Here is a 20,679-nt window from a genome sequence, read left to right on the forward strand (position 1 = left end):
TGTGTGTGTGTGTGTGTGTGTGTGTGTGTGTGTGTGTGTGTGTGTGTCCTCTCTGAAGTGTTTTGGATGACTTCGATTTGACTTCAAATTACTTTGAGAGAAACTCATAGGTAATTTGATATTGAATTCCACACTCTCCTGTTCAGAACATTAAATATTTTTATTCCTCTGGGACCTAGGCATCTCGTCCCAGGTTAAATTTCATTTTCAAATAGCACTAAAAAAAACAAACAACAAACAAACAAATAAAAGCTTTGCCACTCTTCAGAGAAATTTGGAAACTTCTCTTTTCTGCTAATGAGAGTGTGGTAAACTGCCAACTTTTTTTTTTTTTTGCTATAGATGCCTGGAAATTAAAAATTAAATATTAATTTCTGTCTCTGCCATTCTAATAATCTCCATTTATAGTTAACTAATTCGCTCCTCCTGGCTTACACTTTATATTTCATTATATTATTCTGCATGTCTTTTGGTCAAACAAGTCACTAGAAAGAATCTGTAAACACAGGTTATGAATATATTTAATAAAAAATAATGGTTACTGATCTCTGCATACACTACGCTCCTGTGACGGCAAAGAGCTCATGTGGACATCTGAATCCTACTTGCTCATCTTATATTATAGCTCCCCCAAAGACAGGGGGGGTACTAGAACAAATGCTAAACTAGGCAGCTGTAAATTTGAATTTTTATGCCAACCAGTTCCATCATCAAAGAACCGTTTACAGAGAAGCTCAGGGGGAAAGCGACATGAGTAGCCAGCTCTGCCATCAAGGAAAGCGTCCTCTCTGGTGAAGGAACTGTTGGGCAGGGAGAGCTTCCGCACCCCATAAACTCACATTCCCCAGGATGCCGACTGTTTACTCGTTTCTCTCTTTACTCCAGTCTTTGTTTTCTAAGCACATATAATTTTTACCTCTCATTTATAAAATATTTATCATGCATAGATTTATTCACTTCATATTCTTTCTATCCACACTCTTGGGACCTACCTACCAATAAAGGCATTATTGCAAGAAACCCATGAATGTGCCTGTAAATTTAAATATTTCAACACACATGCGAATTTGGCAAAGGGTTTGAAAAATAGAGATCCTCCTAGGGACTAATGAATAGATTTAGTCATATTTTTGGGGAAGTAATTTGAATGAAAAGTCGTCCACAACACTCACCCTCTTTGCTGTGGTACTGAAATTACTCTTGCCCAGCTGGTCTCTAATTATCACTAATTGAACACTCTGATATCGGTGTAAAAGATGTATCCCAAGTATATTACATGAGTGCATTACAGTGCTAATGCTTTTAGGGGAAAACAGCTCCTCGTTTTGGAGGCATCCATTATTTACTGAGGTCTGGTCTGCTCTCAGTACCTTCTCAGAGCTGTCATTAGCTTTAATGAAAGGAACACAATATGGGAGCGGCGAGTAGATAGGGAATTAATGTCATAATATGCATCCGATTGCTAGTCACAGGTTCCACTGTTTTTAAACTGGCTCCTGGAAGCTTGCTCTTTATGATGATTAGGAGATGAGAAGGGGACAAAAAAATAGTGTGTAACACCTGGGCCCCAAGAAGTCTCTTCCAGATGTGCACAGCAATCTCTGAACAACACAGTGGATTGTTCGACTTAACCCATTTCAATACGGTGCCTTTGTCCCTCCTGAAATTTCAGAACTCTGGCCAGCTTTTAACACACGCTCAGACACACGCACGGCAAAATCTCAACAATTTATAAGATGTTTTCGGCCAGCAACTTTCAGACATCTTCTTCCCTGGGAGCAGACGGAAATGTTTTCTAATGGGTCTGTATATCACATCAGAGGTGCCAGACATGTATTGTTTTATTTTGGCTGCTACTACAAGATGCAATGGAAATATTGATACAATTTTAAGGAGGATCAGCACTGCGGGGTAAAGGCCAATGGAAGAGTAGGAAAGGCGGTTACCCAATTTGTATTTAAATCACAGGGTAGGGTGTGTCTTATGGACTGAATATGTGCTCCCCAATTCACATGTGGAAGACTTAATGCTCAAAGTGATGCTATTAGGTGGTGGAGCTTTTGGGAGGTGACAGAGATCATGAGGGTGGGGCCATCCTCATGGGATTAGTGTCTTTATAAGTAGGAGAGATGAAGCTTCTCACCACCTTTCCCCCCAGCTTGGACACAGGGAGAAAAGAGAGTCCTCTGCAAGCCAGGAGGAGGGACCTAGCAGGAACCTAATTGGCCCTGCACACTGATCTTGGACTTCCAGGTTCTAGAAGTGTGAGAAATAAATTTCTGTTGTTTGTAAGCCTCCCTGTTTTTGGTACTTTGTCATAGCCGCCTGAGCAGACTAAGACCCTGTAGAAAACTAACTAAATGTTAAGGGCTGTATTACTGGCACGCTCACGTAAACCTAGCAAACACAAAGGCACACTCTGAAAAGACCATTTGCCTCTAAGAATGTACCTACATCCTTAGCCAGAGTCAAAACAGCAAAATGGGGGAGAATGCTTCCCAGGTATTTTATACTGTGTGTTATCATAGGAATACCTCAACTGCTTTTCACCCACAGGCTCATCAAAATCACATCTTCCATTCCCAAATGGTTACTTTTCTCCATTACCTCCTTTCTACATTTTCTTAAATATAAAATTGGTTTCATCATTCTATAGTGCTCTCCAGTTCATAAAGCATTTTCTAACATGATTTAACGTCAACCTAAGGACTGTAGGAGTTCTTCATATTATCAAGTGTTGGCATATGTGGGAACAGAAATATTAGGGGGGAACAGTGAGTACTCTGTGCACACGAGCATACTTTAATGCTATGTTAGGTCCTAACCGATGTGCACTGGGAAGAGGGCTGCACCGTGTTCCTGAACTTTAGATTTATGTCGGGTTTTATATGTGATGCATTCCCAGCAGCATAACACAGTCTCCCATTTTCTGGTCAGAGAAAATCTAGCATCTTAGACTGCGGCTAAAGCATCTGTGGCCCAACTTTCCATCTATTGGCCCTGCTTCTCTCTGCTTGGGTGTGGCTTTGCCATTTGGTATTGTAGGTTCTCCTATGGCTTTTCTGTCCAATACTCTGATTGCAACAGTATCCTCCATCAGCTCATTCCCTTTGTTAGTTACTCCCCAGGATACCTTCCTTCTGCTCAGTTAATGCTAACTTTGTCCAGTCTTCCCCCCCCCAAAGAAAAATTCACTGGTTTCTGCTTATTTTTTTCCAAATTTGGATAATTTGGTAGCTTCTACTCTCCCTAGATTTTTCCCCCAAGGACTGTGTGACAAGGCGTGATGGCCTGGCAAGCTCCCAGTCCCGTCCAGTGCAGGAAGGCTTCTCACAAAGACTGAGGCCACGGGCTAGTGACCCCACGGCCTCACAGCCGACCTCCCACAGCTGTGCTGGCCCCTAGCCGGCTTCTCCACAATCCTCTCAAGTTTTCATGTGTTGGTAGTCTTTTCAAGCTGAAACTCCCACAACTGCTCCAAAGTGTCTCTGACATTCCCCCCCAGGGTTTCCAATAAAAGATCACATCCAGCCCCTCATCTGGGTCCACACAACTACCCACACCCAGGGCCCTTACCGTCAAACTGTTGTGTGCAAACTCTCACTGTGCCACAGTCATACAAGCCCATGTGGATTCTTAACCCCCATCACCCGCTATTTGTGTGACACAATTTGCTGAAATGTCAAGAGACCATCAGACGGGAACCCGTGAACACTATGCCCTATGTACAGGGACTCCAAGAATATAGAATCCACAAAGTGTCCCCAGTGGAGAAAACGCAACCTTCTTTACCTAAATCTTTCAAAACGACTTTCCACAACAGATGACAAAAATTTTACATTTTGAATTTGATAAATTAGACTAGCAATGCCCCCCTCAAACCGCCTTTCAGGGGTTCAATGCTATAATGTCTTTGATTTGAAGAGTCCCCTAAACAGAGACTGTGCATTCACGAAGTCATACACTCAGCAGACATGCAGCAAAGAACCTCCGAGCCCGCACATGTGCACTTGGCAAAGACAGAAAGAGCAGGAGCTGTCCGAGCCTCGCTCTTCAGTGGGTCAGCGAGTTGCTGTGCACTCACTAGAAGAATACTTTGGTTTTATCTGCCAGGCTTCCTTGAATATAAAGGTAGTGAAAGTTAACCACGATTTGTGTTGAAGTCCAAATGCTCAGATTTCAATCCTGGATCTGCTTTTATGGGCTGGTTGATGTGTTGCGATTTATCTAATCTCTCCATTTCTTAGTTCCCTCATCTGCAAAATAGGGATCGTAACTTTACACGCATCAAGAATAGTGGGTAGAATTAATGTGCTAAGATATGGGAAGGCCTTACAACAGTGCTTGGTACACAGAATCAATGCACAGATCTTCACTCTTTTTATTACTATTGCTATTACTAAACACGCTCTAATGAGCAGAGTACTGATTCACCAAAATTATTTGTACATCATTTAGATCTGATATGTCCATTGAGAAGTGCACATGTCATTAAGGAGTACTACTTTTTAAAAGGGCTATATTAAGGACAGCAAGGTGCTCTCCAGGGAGGTCAGAGCCCAGGATGCAACACTGGGGTGTCTCTGAAGTTCCAAAGACAGAGAGAAGGTAATGCATACCCAGCGGGAACTGAGTGACGGGGAAGCTGATGATAGCAGAACAGAGGGAGAGGAAGGCAAAGACGCTGGAAGATCAGAGGCAACAATACTAGTAACTACTATCATTATAGCTCTCCCAGGGCCAAGTCCAGAGTTAGGCTACTAGCATTCTTTCTTTTTTTCTTTTTTTTAAGATTTTATTTATTTATTTGAGAGAGCGAGAATGAGAGAGAGAGAGAGAGAGAGAGAGAGAGAGAGAGAGCCCACGAGAGAGGGGAGGGTCAGAGGGAGAAGCAGACTCCCCGCTGAGCAGGGAGCCCGATGCGGGACTCGATCCCAGGACTCCAGGATCATGACCTGAGCCAAAGGCAGTCGCTTAACCAACTGAGCCACCCAGGCGCCCTACTAGCATTATTTCAAAACGTGATCCACACAGTAGAACAGTACCCCCACATCAGGGGCAAGCTTAACTTCAAATGCCAGATTGATGTTCTCACTAAAATTTCACACATGCACCCAGTGCACTGAGCCAAATTCTGATCTCCTGTCAAAGAGAAAATGTAGACTACGGTTAAGTTGTTTTCCAATGTAGAAGGTCCGATTTCAGAGCAGGTACTACCTTTGGTGATAAGATGATACGGCTAGATAAAGAGATACTTAAATATAGTTTTCTATAATGGAATACGGTATTAAACAATGACCAGGTCACTTTGAATCCCAGCACTTATAAGTATGATATTTTGATTTTCAACTAGGTACATTAAGTAAAAAACAAATAGCCAATATTTTGATTTTTCAGTTAACATGAGAAAAGATACAGCTAGAGTTTGATTTGAACAAACTGTTCATCTTTTCTCAAAAATCACAGCATTTTCTTGGTTCAGGACTCAGTGGGGTAGTACACACGCTCAAATATAAAACATACCTGTGTGCATGTGACAGAGAATGGACGGAATGGAAGGACTGGGCGGGCAAGGGAGAAAGGGAAGCAAGGACGGAGCCTGAAAGGAAGAGAAAGCCTGACTGTTTAGAAAATTATATTCTCTCTCTCTCTCTCTCTCTCTCTCTCTCTCTCTCAGCTTGTAGTTTAATTCAGAGAATGCTGATAACAACACAAATTAGAATTTGGTGATGTTGGGGGAGATGTGGAATATCCAGATACAGAAATAGTAACTGACCCCATAGGGTTCTTCTGACCAGTTTTTTAGGACTATATCCATGTCCTCAGCTTTCAAAACATTGCAGCTTTTATGGTACTCAGGTGTGACCTGTATGAGAAATTACAGCATTGATCCTGTGCTGCTCCAAACTTTGGGACGTGGTGTGATGGATGCAAATGGAGCCTTCCTTGTCCCTTCTCACAGCTGGTGGCAAATTAGAAGGTACCAAAGAAGCACTGATGTGTTATAAAGTCCCATTTTATGCTTTAGGATATTCCCCCATCATCAACAAGGCACATTTGTTGAGAATAAATGTTTTTTTTTAAGCAGGCATATCTGTTTCCATTCATTAGGATTACATATTATACTTTTTCTTTTTTTACTAGAAAGCAAATAAATGCATAACTACCTTCTTGTTGGGTCTAACAAACACACACATGTACTCACACACACTTTTGAATGGAATCACTGCTTAAACACTGTCCATTAGCAATATGTCAACAGTTGAAGAAAATGTGCACATACTTCTACTTACTTGTTTGCTCTTCTTTTGAATATTAACAGTTTCCCTGTGTTGAGTAGTGGCCAACTTCCGGAAGCTGTAGGAGAACAAAATTTGCCATCCCAAAATGCATGTCTTTGGCATGTGGATTATTTTAGGGTGATTATTTTTTTAAAGATTTTATTTATTTATTTGAGAGAGAGCACGAGCCAGCAGGGGGGGTTGGGAGGGAGAAGCAGGCAACCCACCGAGCAGGGAGCCCGACATGGGGCTCAATCCCAGGCCAGGACCCTGATATTATGACTGAGCTGAAGGCAGATGCTTAACCAACTGAGCCACCCAGGTGCGCCTAAATCTTCTCTGTGTCCCTCTGTTTCTGTGTGGCCCAGCAAACATCTGTTTAACAAACATGAACTCTTTCCATGCCTCCTGTGAATTGCATTTTTCCCTTTGAAGCACCGCCAGACGCTTAACCCTTACCCTGAGTCCAGAATGAAATCTATATCTCATTATGCGGGTTTTTGGAATCTCTTATATTTATGTGGATTCATCATACATATGTAATTAAATTTGAGTTTCTCCTATTAATCTGTCTCATGTCAATTTATTTTTAAGACCAGCCAGAAGGGTAGAGAAAAATTATTCTCCCCAACAAAGTTCTTCACAAAACTAATCTATACACTCATAAAAGCTGCACGAGGTAGATATTAGCATTCTTACCACAAACACTTTTTGAATGCTGAGAGTTTTCCCTGGGTCTGTCTGGCAACTAAATAGTTTTTCTTTTCCAATTTTTCATGTTTTCCTGCTTTGAACATTTCAAATCCCTCTGCATTAACTGGATGATTTTTTTTCTTTTCACTAACTCTAGCCTAAAAGTTTCTCTTGTTATATTCTTACTCCAGGTTAATGCAGACTTTCACCCTGGCTGTTTCTTGAGGTTCTGATTCTTCTCCTACTTCCTTATATGAAGAGGCCACACTGAAATCTAGGATCACACTGCTGGGAGCTATAAGCTGAAATGAGCAGAGTCCCTCAGCTGATTTGGGACCTACTGCCTTAGAAGATCTTCCAAGAACATTTCCATTTTAAACCAGGAAGTGCTCTATGTTGGCAGGAGGATGAGGGGCGAGGAGAGGAAGGGTGGCCAAGTCTTTCATAACTGCCCCCGCTTCAGCTATGAGCATCAAACTTCCTTCATGTGTCACTCACATGTTCTAAAAAGTTCTGTTCCCTCAAACCCTTCCAGAATGCTGATTAAAATGGACATTCTTGGACACACCCAGACATCCCCAAACTTCACAGCCATGAGTCCTGGACATCTGGGCTGTTAACAAGTTCCTAGTGTAAGCTGAAAGTTGAAATAGCTCTGCACACCCGTTTCAAAGTCCAGCATCTGACTTTACTGACTCCCAGTAGCACCACCTCTTTTCTTTGTCTTTCTGATTCTGTAACCACACAGTCTGATACATTCTATGTGTCCTAGTCACAGGCATTTTTTTTTAAAGATTTTATTTATTTATTTGAGAGAGAGAGAATGAGAGATAGAGAGCACGAGAGGGAAGAGGGTCAGAGGGAGAAGCAGACTCCCTGCTGAGCAGAGAGCCCGATGTGGGACTCGATCCCGGGACTCCAGGATCATGACCTGAGCCGAAGGCAGTCGCTTAACCAACTGAGCCACCCAGGCACCCGTAGTCACAGGCATTTGTAACTGTTTATTATCTTTCCTTTCTTCTTTTCCAATCCATTCAACATACCAAAATCATCTTCATTTTCCGGAAGCACTATTTTCCTTCTACCGGCACATTTTAGGAACACAAAGAATATTTTATGGACCAAAAAATAGAGCTTGCCATCAAAAATGAAGTTATTTGGTTTTGTTCCATCAAAAACAATGGGTTGCTTTCTTTCATATCACCTGAATATTTCTTGTGCTTCCCCACATCTGTACTTTTTATGTTATAAATCCCATGCTTAAAATACCCACACACATTTTCTATCCAGACCCTTTCTACTCTCAGGGTTAATGTCAATACCGATTTTTCTGTGACATATTCTTTGATGACCTCACTAGGGAATTGTTTCTCTCTCCTCAAGCTCTGACAACATCTCATTACCTCTATTGCTGATTTGTCATTTTTCATACACAGCATGATGATCACTAATGGATACAGTTTATCAGGCACCTCTGTACTAGGTATGGTGATAGATCCTGACCTGTATTTTAACCTTCACCCAGCAAGATGAGTATCATTAACCTCATTTTATAGTCAGGAAACAAAAACTGGGAGTCTGAATAACTAGCCCAAATCACCCAACTCCAAGGGAAAAGGCACAATGGTTAACCAATCACCTCTCTTCATCCAAGTCCAGCTCCCTTTTGATGAGAAGAGCTCCGCTGTTAAGGATTACTAGGGCTTTCCTGGCAGCACAGAAGAGAAGACTTTCTAGACAGAGGAAATGGACCAAAGCCATAGTGAGGGGAAATGGTATGCTGAATCGAGTCACTCTCAGCTTAAGTGCAAAATGAAAGGTAAATGCCTACAGAGCTAAGGTCAGGCCAGTGTCTGCACCACATCAAGAGGCACAGCCTAATTCAGACCCGCATTCCTACATGGTAACCTACATCCCTCCAAAAAGAAAGGCTTCATGGTTAAATACATTTGGTGAATGCAATGTCCTCTACCTGATCTCTAAGTCACAACAGCCAGTAAGATATCAAAAGCAGAAATCTAAGAAACCATTATCCAGAGGAGATAGACACCCACCCCCCACATTCACTGCACCATATTCACAATAGCCAAGACAAGCTAAGTGTGTATCAACAGAGGAGTGGATTAAAAAAAAAAAAAAGTGTGGTTTATGTGTACAATGGAGTATTACCCAGCCTTAAAGAAGGAAATCCTGCCATTTACACCAATAGAGATGGCCCCTGAGGGCATCATGCTAATTAATATGTCAGGCAGAGAAAGACAAATACTGTATGGTCTCATTTATATGTGAAATCTAAACAAAACAAAACAAAAGGTTGGACTCCTAAAGGCAGAGATAGAATGGTAGTTTCTGGGGGTTGGGGGGAATAGGGAGAAGTTGGTCAAAGGTACAGAATTTCCGTGATGAGTGAGTTCTGAGGATGTACTGTACAACAAAATATATTCGAATCACAGTTGAAATTTCGTAAGTTATGACTCTACCTCTCTTATTGTCAACTGTGCATCATCCACACACTCTGGTCCACAGAATGTTAGCATCTATATCACCAGGGAGCTTGATACAAATTAAGAATCTCACCTACCCCAAATCTACTGAATCACAATCTACATTTTAAGAAGATTCCAGGAGATTCCTGCACACATTGAAATTTGAGAAGCACTAGACTAGCACCTATCACAATCTCTGGCACACGCTATGTATTTAAACAGTATTTGCTAAATAGATGCATCTGCACTTTAGTATAAATTCTATGGTTCCCACATTTTGTTTTTTACTAAGTTGTATACCATTAACAATATCTGATCTGGACACATACAGCAGTTGGATTTCCAAGAAATTGAATGGTGTATATACTAATATCCTTAAATATTAAAAATGATTTGCTATGGTCAAATACATTGCTCAAATCAAACAGAGGTCAACATTTTGGTTCTAACATTTCTTTGAAAGCAATATTATTACTGTGGCTTTTATTATCACAGAGGTTTGTAGCAAAGACAAGACACAGGTTTTAAAAGTTCATCACCGAGGAAAAAGTGATTTTCTAATTTAAAACATTTGAAACTTATTTAATGAAAATAGTCTTTTAAGTGAAGAACAAGTTAGAAACTAAACTGTGTTTTAAAAAACAACAACAAGATTTTCACTTCAAAAGATTGTTGCTGTGTTCTAAGGTAGAAATCAGAACTTTTGATGACGGGACTGTTTCTTAGAGCAAAAAACATGCAAGTTACAAAAATCCCTGTCTGTTGTAGGCACTGTGCTGAGGGCTTTACAAACATTCCCTCATTTGCTCCATTTAACAAGGCTCTGAGAGGGCCTCTCGTGAGAATTTCCATCTTACAGACAGGGATCTGGGACTTACAGAGAGCAAATCTACTCTAGGTCATCAAGCTCACAAAGTTGTGAAATCAAGACTGGAGCCCGAATCTGATTTACACTGAGATCTGAATCCACAGTCTTACCTTAGTGACTTTTTGTCCTGCCTGCTTATAGAAGGAAAAAGAGGAAATATAGAGCACATTGCCCCCCCGCCCCCGCCATGGCCCCAGCTTCACAGTAAGGCAGAACCAGCTCTGAGAGCAGACAGAAGACCTAGCTTCTCTCCTAACCAACCAATTATGCACTTAGGTCAGGCACTTGATATTTTAGGATGCAGCTTTCCTTTGCACACAATAAAAGATTGCATTAGATTACTCCTGTTCCAGCTACGCTACAATTTACAATGCATGAAAATCAAAACCTTCAAGATATATATCTCTTTATTAAGAATTGATATGATATGGGGCACCTGGGTGGCTCAGTCGTTGGGCGTCTGCCTTCAGCTCAGGTCATGATCCCAGGGTCCTGGGATCAAGCCCCACATTAGGCTCCCTGCTCCGCGGGAAGCCTGCTTCTCCCTCTCCCACTCCCCCTGCTTGTGTTCCCTCTCTCGCTGTGTCTCTGTCAAATAAATAAATAAAGTCTTTAAAAACAAGAGAATTGATACTATAATTCCCTAAAGGGTTTCAAATCAGAATAACTTGGGTGCTTTTATTTATTAAAGTCAAAAGATGGGAAATGTTAACATTTCCAGCAACTGATCATTGAAAGGGCTTATCAGGCTTGCGTGGCATGTACCGGTAGGATGAATCCTAAGCAATAAAAGGTCACATTTGTTGGAGAAGTATTGGATTGCACAAAATTACCTTATTCTCCTAACCAATCCTCCATGAAATTATACAGACTCTATTTTAAGAAGAGAAAAATTAGATATTCAGGGTTTTGAGAGAAACTTTAAATGGAGATATCAAAATTTATAATTGGAACACCATGAGGTACAAATTGACCGAGTTGGGCTAGTAAATGAAAGTCTGCAAGGATTATTGGAGAATAAGTGAAACAGAATGGGCACAATGGCCCCTAAGAAAGGCAGTGTGCTTTGAAAAGGCAAATTTATTTAAAAATGTTAATTTAATTCGGCTGCTTTGGTTTCCTAGACAAAAGACCACATACAAAAAGACAGACCTGTGACTACAAAAAACATGTACATTGTATTTTGCAAAATGAATGCAAATCTCTAAAGGGGAAAAGTTTTCCCATTGCCTTCGACATAAATAATTAATAGGAAGTGTATTTAAAAAAAAACGAGGTCAAGAGGTTGGGATTTCCCATGATGAGAGCCATATTACGACAAAGTCACAGGTTCTGCAATTTGGTATGCGCCCTGATTGTGACATAGAAACATCACTCTGGGACTCTCCCGGGGCCCATGATCCATTTTCCCAATGGCTTCCTGCTTCAGGGAGCAGAAATGTTTTATTTTTCTCTTTTTTGTTATCCCTTAGTCTGGTCATTGTGCAGGGAGTCCTAGGAGAGAATGCTGCCTTTTGTCCATGAGTACCACCATTAAATAAACTATATAAATTTTCTATACTCAAAATATTAATTAAAATGGGTAATTTTTTACCCAATTCTGCTTCTGAAAATCTGGATCTTGATGTCAGCCAAACTGAAAGTTACCAAAGACACACTATGAGGATGATATTTTGGATGGGTGAAGAAATAGCCAAGTCAGACTTAATTCTGGGCAGCGAATGACAGCGCATGATGCATCTGTTACACAGGGGAGGAGAATGCATGGCTTGGAGTCCCTCACCTCCAGTGCATTTGCCTGTTACTGAATCTGGGGCACACAGCTGGAAGACTGAAAATAAGGCAGAAGGTTTCTGTGGCTCCATCAGAGAGCGCCTCCTGCTTTTCTCCTCCAGGTGGATTCTAGCATCCAAGACCCTTGGGCATTTGCTGCAGACTGTGCATCTCAGGGAAGTGGGAAGGGATCAGTGCCTTCAAAAATCACACTGACTAGAACCTTTGCAAACACAGCCCGCCTGTTTTGCTCAGCCTGTAGGCCAGCAACACTGTTTCCAACGACTTCTTTTGCTAATAAAGCGTCCCAGGACAGCTGAATGCCGACAGAAGGAATGGAGTGGAAACGGATTTCACCATAGGCATTGTGGAGGGAAGTTCCCCAATCTCAGGAAAGATAAATGTCGTTTGGATGATACAGGCAAAAGAATATCATAGATGAAGTTAGAAATTCTCCATTTTGTACAATTAGCTGTTATCAAATAAATTTTCCTTTATTACCCTTTTGAGTTTTGGGGTAGCAGTCACACAGGCTTGGGATGATCTGAGCTGGCCATTACTTTCCTCACCTACCTGCAATTTAAAGGAGTCAAAGTTTATAGAGAAGCCTTAATATTTACACTGTTAGGCCATAACTTTAGGATAACTTCAGACCTGTCATTTTATGCCCCATGTTAGAAGCCTTAATAATATCCAAAATAATATTTATACCCCAAAGTATATATAACAGGCAAGTACATTAGGATTTATTACTTAACTATACAGTTAATAACACAGGCAAAAAAGGAAACTTCAGAGGCTTATTTCATGGTGACGGCAGCACAAAGTAACAGGGCTGATTCGTCACTCCTCCCTGTGGTCCACGGGGATGCGCTGGTATTGGAGTATAAGCCTACTGCTTTTATTTTTGTGATTGAAAGTCAGTAAAGAAGTACCACCTTGACATATGTAAATAAAGGAGGAAATATGGCCTGGGACTCTTTCTGTTTAAATCCCCACTTTGCCCCCCAATAGCTGTACAGGAAGATACTGAACTCTGCTGGGTTTGGTTTTTCTCATCTCTAAAACGGAGATGGTAGTATTTCTAAGTAGTGGCTTTTGTTTGCACTTGCCTGGTACATAGCAAATAATCAATGAATATTATCATTTAGTGTACTGTTTATAAAAATACATTACTCGAATACATTTTTATAAATATATTTTTATTAAAAAAAGGTTTAGACAAACTGAGGGTTGCTGGAGTGGTGGGGGTGGGAAGGAGGGGGTGGCTGGGTGATGGACATTGGGGAGGGTATGCGCTATGGTGAGCGCTGTGAATTGTGTAAGACTGATGAATCACAGACCTGTACCCCTGAAACAAATAATAAATTATATGTTAATAAGAATAATAAATTTTTAAAAAGGTTTATAAACAAGACTAAAATGATATCATGTTAATTATGTCCTTAGACTTCTGGCCAATATTTGGAGAATCAAGAAAAGAAGAAATTCATATTTTATATGTATATATATGTGTGTGTGTGTGTATACACAAACACAATACACACATTCACATATGTATACATACATATGCATTATGTTTGTTTTTTATTTATCTTATGCTTGCTTCCATAAAAATGCAGAAATGCATATATTACAAAATCTTTGTGGAACAGGGTTACTGAATTTAACTTTAAAATGGAAAACATGAAAGAAAGAAACCCAGTTATTTCAACTGGTGGTAATGGGGCATTGCTATGTAGTCTCCATATTCCTGAATGATGCCACTGCCTTTTCAAAATAATGTGACCAGAGGGAATTGTTGACACGAAGGAGGTCAAAGTCGTGGAAACAAAGAAAAACTGAAAACAGCCATATGTTGGAGGACGCAAAAAAGGCATAGATAAATGCCAGGTAGTTCCCTGGACCGACTCCAGGAACAGAACAAGAACACCAGTAGGATGGCCGGAAAAACTCAAATCAGTTCTGTGCATTAGTTATACCTTGCACCGGTATGAATTTCTTGGTTTCCATAATTATACTATGGTTGTGTAAGATGTTCGCCTCAGAGGATGCTGGGTTCAGGTATACAGCGACTCTCTGAGCTAGCTTTGCAAATTCACTGTAAAATGATTTCAAAATGAACAGTTAAAAAATAAAATAAGGAGAGAGGGGAAAGTTTCTTCCTTTTCTTCTACCTTGGGCAGGGGAGTGGAAGAATCCTTCCAGGGAATCTGTCACTCTGTGTATGACTCCGTAATCCTTCCTCATTAGAAATTAAATATGCACCAAGTCTCTTCTCAATTAAGTGACAAGTTGGATAAACATTTTAGGTGTTAATTGACCCTTCAAGGGTTCTTTGAAATTCACTCAGCTTCTCCAATTTCTTTGAAGTTTTGTTTTGGCTTCAGCAAGTCACTGATTAGATTGATTTAATAGTGAGATTATGCTTCATTAATGGGAACCAAATAAAGTGCAGTTACAAAATTTTTTTTTTGGTCCCCTCAAGAGTAGTCTTGCACAAATCAGATAGACAAAGGGGTAGAGATATACTGGTTAGTGAATAATTGAACTGAAACCTTAAAAGAATCATAAAGTAACAGACGTTCTATTGATAAAACGAGGCAGGTCTAATTCAAAGCAGCCCAGAGCATCCTTGCATTGATCACCAAGGACATCTTCCAGGGGAGGAGATCGCACAGACTGTTCCACTAGTAGGAATCCTTTAAGTGGCAGGCCATCCATAGGTGCTCTAAGCATTAGGTTAATTGAATGTGGATTCAATTGGTTGGTGTGGGATTTCCGTGCAGAGGCGTGTACCTGAGCATGTGTACCGGGATGCAAATATGTGCTAACGTGAAACAGGGATGTGTTCAGAGAGGCAGAATGCAGGGTGCAGGGGTGGGGCGTGGCAGGACGGAGGGCAGGCTGTGAGTGCTATGTCAAGTCTTGAATGGCACGTTAAGGCTTGTGGGTTTTAATCTGATGGCCTGAGGCTCAGTCATTGAAGATTTTGGAGGAACAGATGCATTTCACCATGTTTTGGGAAGCTTCTTAAATGGGTTTACTATTCTTTCTTTTCTTTCCTCCTCTACCCTACGCAGGCTACCTGTCACACATGGGGATGAATAAATTCTTCTCATTATACGAGTACATACTTGAAAGATAGTAAATACTCTATTAGTTGTCTCCTGTCGAGACTGTTCCTAGTCCCTTTAACCACCACGTCTTAATTTAGAAACCACTATAGGTTAACTCCGAAATAATATCAATTTTCTTTCTTCTTGATGTTTCCAGAGTTAGGAGCTATATGCTACACCACCAAATCACTTCAGAAAGAAAGAATACTTGGCAAGCTTCAGTGCTAACCACGTTTTTAATTGCAAAAAAAAAAATCATAATTACTAGACCATGTTGCAAAGAGAATTAGAAATGGCAGCTCTCTGTTAAAGTAGGATATTGATAGGAAGCCAGCCTGTATAAAATTAGAATCCAACTAGTAAAAAATAAAATAATAATAATAAATAAATAAATAAATAAATCAGCCCTATCTTACATATATACATATGTGCATATGTGTGTGTGAGTGTGTGTGTGTGTGTGTGTGTGTGTGTGTGTGTATAGTGAATTAGGTTTAAATCTCATGCCCCTCCACATTTAATATATGGATAATTTGGGCACATTACATCACTCACCACATTTAGACTGCTCCACGGTAGTCATGGCAACCCTTACATAAAACATAGCTGAGTTGGTAATTTCACTCCAAATTCAAAGAAAATAAGGCTAATCCTATTATTGTTCTTAACAATTTTCCAAGTAGCTTCTTCTGAGAGTGCCCTTGCTGGTATTTTACGTCTTTTAAAAAACAGATGATTGGAAAATTATGTGTGTTGGTGTACTGCACATTCAGCCTTCCGCACTGACTGTCTGCTTCGTGACCTTGCGCTTGAGGGGGGCACACACACTTACACTGTCCTTAGGATCTTCCTTCAACTGGAGGGATAACAAATCTTTTAAATATGCCAATCTGAACCATTAAACATTTCAGAGACTGACAGCCCAAAATTATAGTAAAATAATAGTCGTTTTTTAAGATAAGCCATATTATGCATTTGTATAAATCTTAGAAGGGTACTTCAAGTGACTCTTTTGTACTCTAAATGTGCTCGTGTATGTTTCAATAGTGATTTGGGAAAACCATGTACTCCTCTGTAGCCTCCACTGAGAAGTAATCGAAAGATGAGAGCTCCATTTAAGAGTGCTCCCACGGCCATGTCAAGATAGTTCTTTTATAATTGTGATAAATGCCAAATGTCACCCCCAAACGCTCTGTCTGCCCTGACTCTCTATTGATGCAGCACGAGTGTGAAATTGCCTCTCAGTTGGTTCTTGTCCGTGGTGTAGTAACCTGTTCAAGGCTTTAGGATACAACCTACAGTCCTGAAATAGAGAAAAGGTGATTTTGCAACAGAGCATTAAGTCCAGACCTGCATTGTCCTATTGTGGGGATTGCAGTGGAGTGAAAAGGAAATGTAATTTGGAGTCAGAGGGCTTGAGCTTGAGTTCTAGCTCTGCCATGTGCTCTTTGAACTTTGCTCTCAGCTTCTTCATCAATAAAAGCTAGATAATGCTAACAAGTACCCCCTAGGGCTCTTGTGCCAAGCCAAGTCATCATATGAATAGAGTTATGAACACAACTCTCTAATAATAACCACTGAGAGAAAGAGCATGTTGAGCCAGTGGGCCACCCCATTTATCAGACTGGAAGAAACACAGACAGGGTCAAAGTTCCCACCAAGAACTTTCCCAAACTCTGCCATTTTTTTCCCCAATTTGTTCACAGATCATCAATCTTGGTGCCCTGGCAAATACCTAGATATATTTCAGACAGCTGGAAAATGTTTTCTAGCCTTAATCCAGACACCAAGAGAATGGACTGCTCTCCCGGCTGCCATGCAATGCTCAATCTGGCAATGATTAGGAATTGTTGTTCTCAGGCTCCACAGGAGTCAGTAGATTCACTTGACATTTCAAACAGAATTCAATTTTAGCTCACCTGTGACCCCATCCTCACACACTCTTCTGGGTCTGATATTGAAGTAGCTGGGGACAAGTACCAGGGGAACACACAGATAGAGATTAGGCAGAGAGGAGAAGAGGGTGTGAGAGAAATCAATAGGGATAAGCAAAGAAGAAATGAGCGACGAGTCATACAACATCCTTCAGCTCCTACTGCCATTTTTATGGAAACAAATGAAATGAACGAGCTTTTGCCTTTCAGGGGTAAGCCACAATGTGTTCATAGGGGCCAGAAGCCCTTTTGGAGAGTTGTATCTCCTTCTGATTTCACATGCCCTATTTTTATCTCAGACCTTGACACGGACATCTGCACCTCCACGTTTCCTCTCTTACATAAACAAAATCTGTTTGGCAAAAGCTGTCCTGACTGTGAATTCTAAAATCATTGTCAAAGATGCCTCACTTTTTTCCTCTCTTTCCTAGCCTCACATCTCAGCAGCAATGTGGTTGGTCCATGCCCACAATCTCTAGAATCTCTCATAAATAAGACCTCTTCCATTGATCATAGAGTTTCTGAGAATCAGTCACCATATATTTTATGTTGTGATGGATTTCTGAAAACCAAAACAATGTAATTTTAAAACTAGAATGTTACATCCCTGAATCTCTTATAGTGATTAACAGAGAATATGCACTCAACTCATATTTAATGAATGAACTTAAAAGTTGATTTAGTAGCTCCCCTAAGTTATATAAACCATTATGTGATTTGTTCAAGGTCACAAGGCAGAACTTGGCAGAACTTGGAGGAGAACTCAGGACATCCAGGTTTAGGTTCACAACTTGTTTCCATTAACTCTGATGTTACACAAAATGAGTCAGATACTATCAACAAATTCTTGAGTGTTTAAAATTGCATAGCACAAAATAAACAAACAAGTAAACTTGCTCAGTCTAAGAGTATTGTTTCAGATGAATCAAATGTAAAGCAAAGATCTTTGCAAAAGATCTATTTTTCTCTTAATTGAGGTAACATCTAATATAATCACAGCATAACTAAAGTAAGTATTTTACCCATTAATATGAACCTCTGCTTTGTGTCTTAAGCCTTAGAAAGTAAATTTCCATTTCAGTAATTGGTAAAAATAGGTGGTCTAATTTTATAACATGTTTCAGAGTTGATATTTTTTATCCTTTATCCTGAAATGCAAACTTAAACCCATTGAAATATTCACAATCACTCATCTCATATTCTCCTCTATCAATGCACATATGGCCAACATCTCCTCTAAATTACACCCTAATTTAAATACACGTATATTCAAGTTAGCTTACCATTCAAGATCTGAAGCAGAGAACTGGTAGGGTTTTTAAAATAGTAAGAAGTGAAATAATTAAAACAAAGCCAGTTCAATTCACAACAAATAACTTAATCTGAGACATAAAATCCTCAGACAACGATTCTTTGAATTCTCCCTCTTCAACTGCACTTCAGACACAATTAATGCTGCTCTTGTGACCAAGAGATAGACCTAAATCCACTGTAACTGATTAGAACCACTCTTCTTCGGTCTCCACCAGCACACACACCAGAGAAGCGATCCTCAGTCGACTCATTTTTTATCTATGTTGGATCAGTATTTATGGTTTGCCTCTGACCCTCACAGGTACAGCATCTTCAGGAAAGAGAATTAATATGCTACATCCTGTGTATCTGCAGCAGAGTAGATACATGATTGGTAACATAACATTTTCAAATGGACACAGTCTAAAAATATCTGCTTACATTGAATCAGCTCCAGAACAAATCTGAAAACTAACTTAGCTAGCTTAGTTACCCATCTCTGAATTGCTTTACAAAAGTCCAGAACAAGTGCATGTTAAGTGCTCATGCCCATGTGCTGATAACTTCTCCAGCTCCAAAGACCAGAGCAAAAACATCTTGGACACTTTGAAATCAGTCACAATAAAAATGACCTTGTTAGTGGTCAAAATAGCAAAGCAAGAAAAGAACACTTACTTTTGCCAATGAATGTCCAAAGAAAGCCATCTTATAAAGCCTATTGTTGGATCTGGGGTAAACACATTTCTTCCCCAGAACTTACCATATGGATGGTGCTTCTGTTCCACTGATCTCTAAGAAATCGTACCCTTCCTCTAGTTGAAAGTCAGTGAAGACTAAGGCGATGGTATCCCCTGGCTCGGCCAGGATGGTCCAGGTGCAGTCGGCATTGTTCCCATACTCCGAGGGGAAGTGGGGGCTGGAGATGGTGCTGCCAGTTCCCCGCAGGGTCCCTCCGCAGGCTCCCTCAGCTAGCAGGAGCAGAAACAAAAGGCAATCAGGTTTCCAGACAGCCTCATACACAAGTGCATCTACAGAGTATCCCTCTTGATCAGTGACTAGTATTTTCTGAACTCAAAATTGATACTCTATGACAGAGGCTTCTTCTGATTTATTAATTTAGTTCTATGGAAAAACTTACAAAATTCTAAATAATTACACTGCATTATTAACTGAATTCTCAGTATAGGAGAGAAAACATTGTGGCTTTTCTAATATCTGGACTGTGTATTGCCATACACCTGACATTCACAGACAGCTTAACAATTTTCAAAGATTTCTCTGACTCTTACAAGATCGAGATAATTCAGAAACATCTTGAGATTTAAAAGTATGTAGCAATCTTTTATTAATTCATTGGTACCTGGCTTTGAAAATACAGTGCTCTTAAAAGTAGTCATCACCTTATTTTTTATTTTTCTATAGAGTTTGGAATGTGTATTTGGTTCTGAATTTCAGATAAGTTCTTGACTAATATGATAACACAGACACACCAATTCATAAAAACCTTCTGAGTAGGAAATAGTTGCATGAGAAAAGTGGAATAACTTGGAAAGCGGCAAGTAAAAGTTCAGGGATGACAAAATGCATTTAAGATATAAATTAACATTAAAATGTTGGTTTGAGGAGAAACAGATCTTGCAAGGTTTTCCATAGGGTAAAATATACATGTTATTGAATTTATATCCTCTATTACAAAATGCTATGTACATAGGAAACTGTAACAGAGGATAAATAAGTGTTTGTAAAACACTTCTTTAAAACCTGTCTATGGGTATCCTTCTTTCTTTCTTCCCCTCCTTCCTTTATTCCCATCAGATAATTTCTACCCTAAGAGCATATTTAACATTTATGGGTGTTGGTGCTGCAATAGGAGTGATGTATGAAGTCAGCCTGTCACCAAGTTGGATGAGTTTGCCTTTAGCAACTTCTGTGACTGCACAAGATCAAGGGGGACAGATATTTACACTGGCTACTAATAAAACAACTGAGAATGCAAACATAGTATTCACTTACATATACTGACACCTCGCTGGTAATATAGCTTTTCATATGTGAACATATCATATATACATGTATGATCATTAATACACATAGTGTAACTCTATTTAATGCATTGATTTTATTTCTCTAATTGTATCACATGCTGCAAAAGTCACCCCAATATAATGCAAAATCGTCATAGCACTCATATAAAAAAGATAAAATATCGTAAATGAGTAGATTTAAAGGTTA

General features: G+C 40.0%; 1 protein-coding gene across 1 annotated transcript in view; it reads right to left on the reverse strand.

The window, feature by feature from the left end:
- CSMD1 (CUB and Sushi multiple domains 1) overlaps window positions 1-20,679 on the reverse strand; it is a 2,052,675-nt gene that overhangs the window by 1,016,735 nt on the left and 1,015,261 nt on the right. The window contains exon 5 of the mRNA XM_073902260.1: window positions 19,208-19,415. Within this exon, the coding sequence (XP_073758361.1) occupies window positions 19,208-19,415 (208 nt within the window). The remainder of the gene's footprint in view (window positions 1-19,207; window positions 19,416-20,679) is intronic.

The sequence above is a fragment of the Callorhinus ursinus genome, unplaced genomic scaffold, assembly GCF_003265705.2.
Source record: "Callorhinus ursinus isolate GAN/ISIS: 27379988/994484 unplaced genomic scaffold, GSC_fseal_2.0 scaffold17, whole genome shotgun sequence".
NCBI lineage: Eukaryota > Metazoa > Chordata > Mammalia > Carnivora > Otariidae > Callorhinus > Callorhinus ursinus.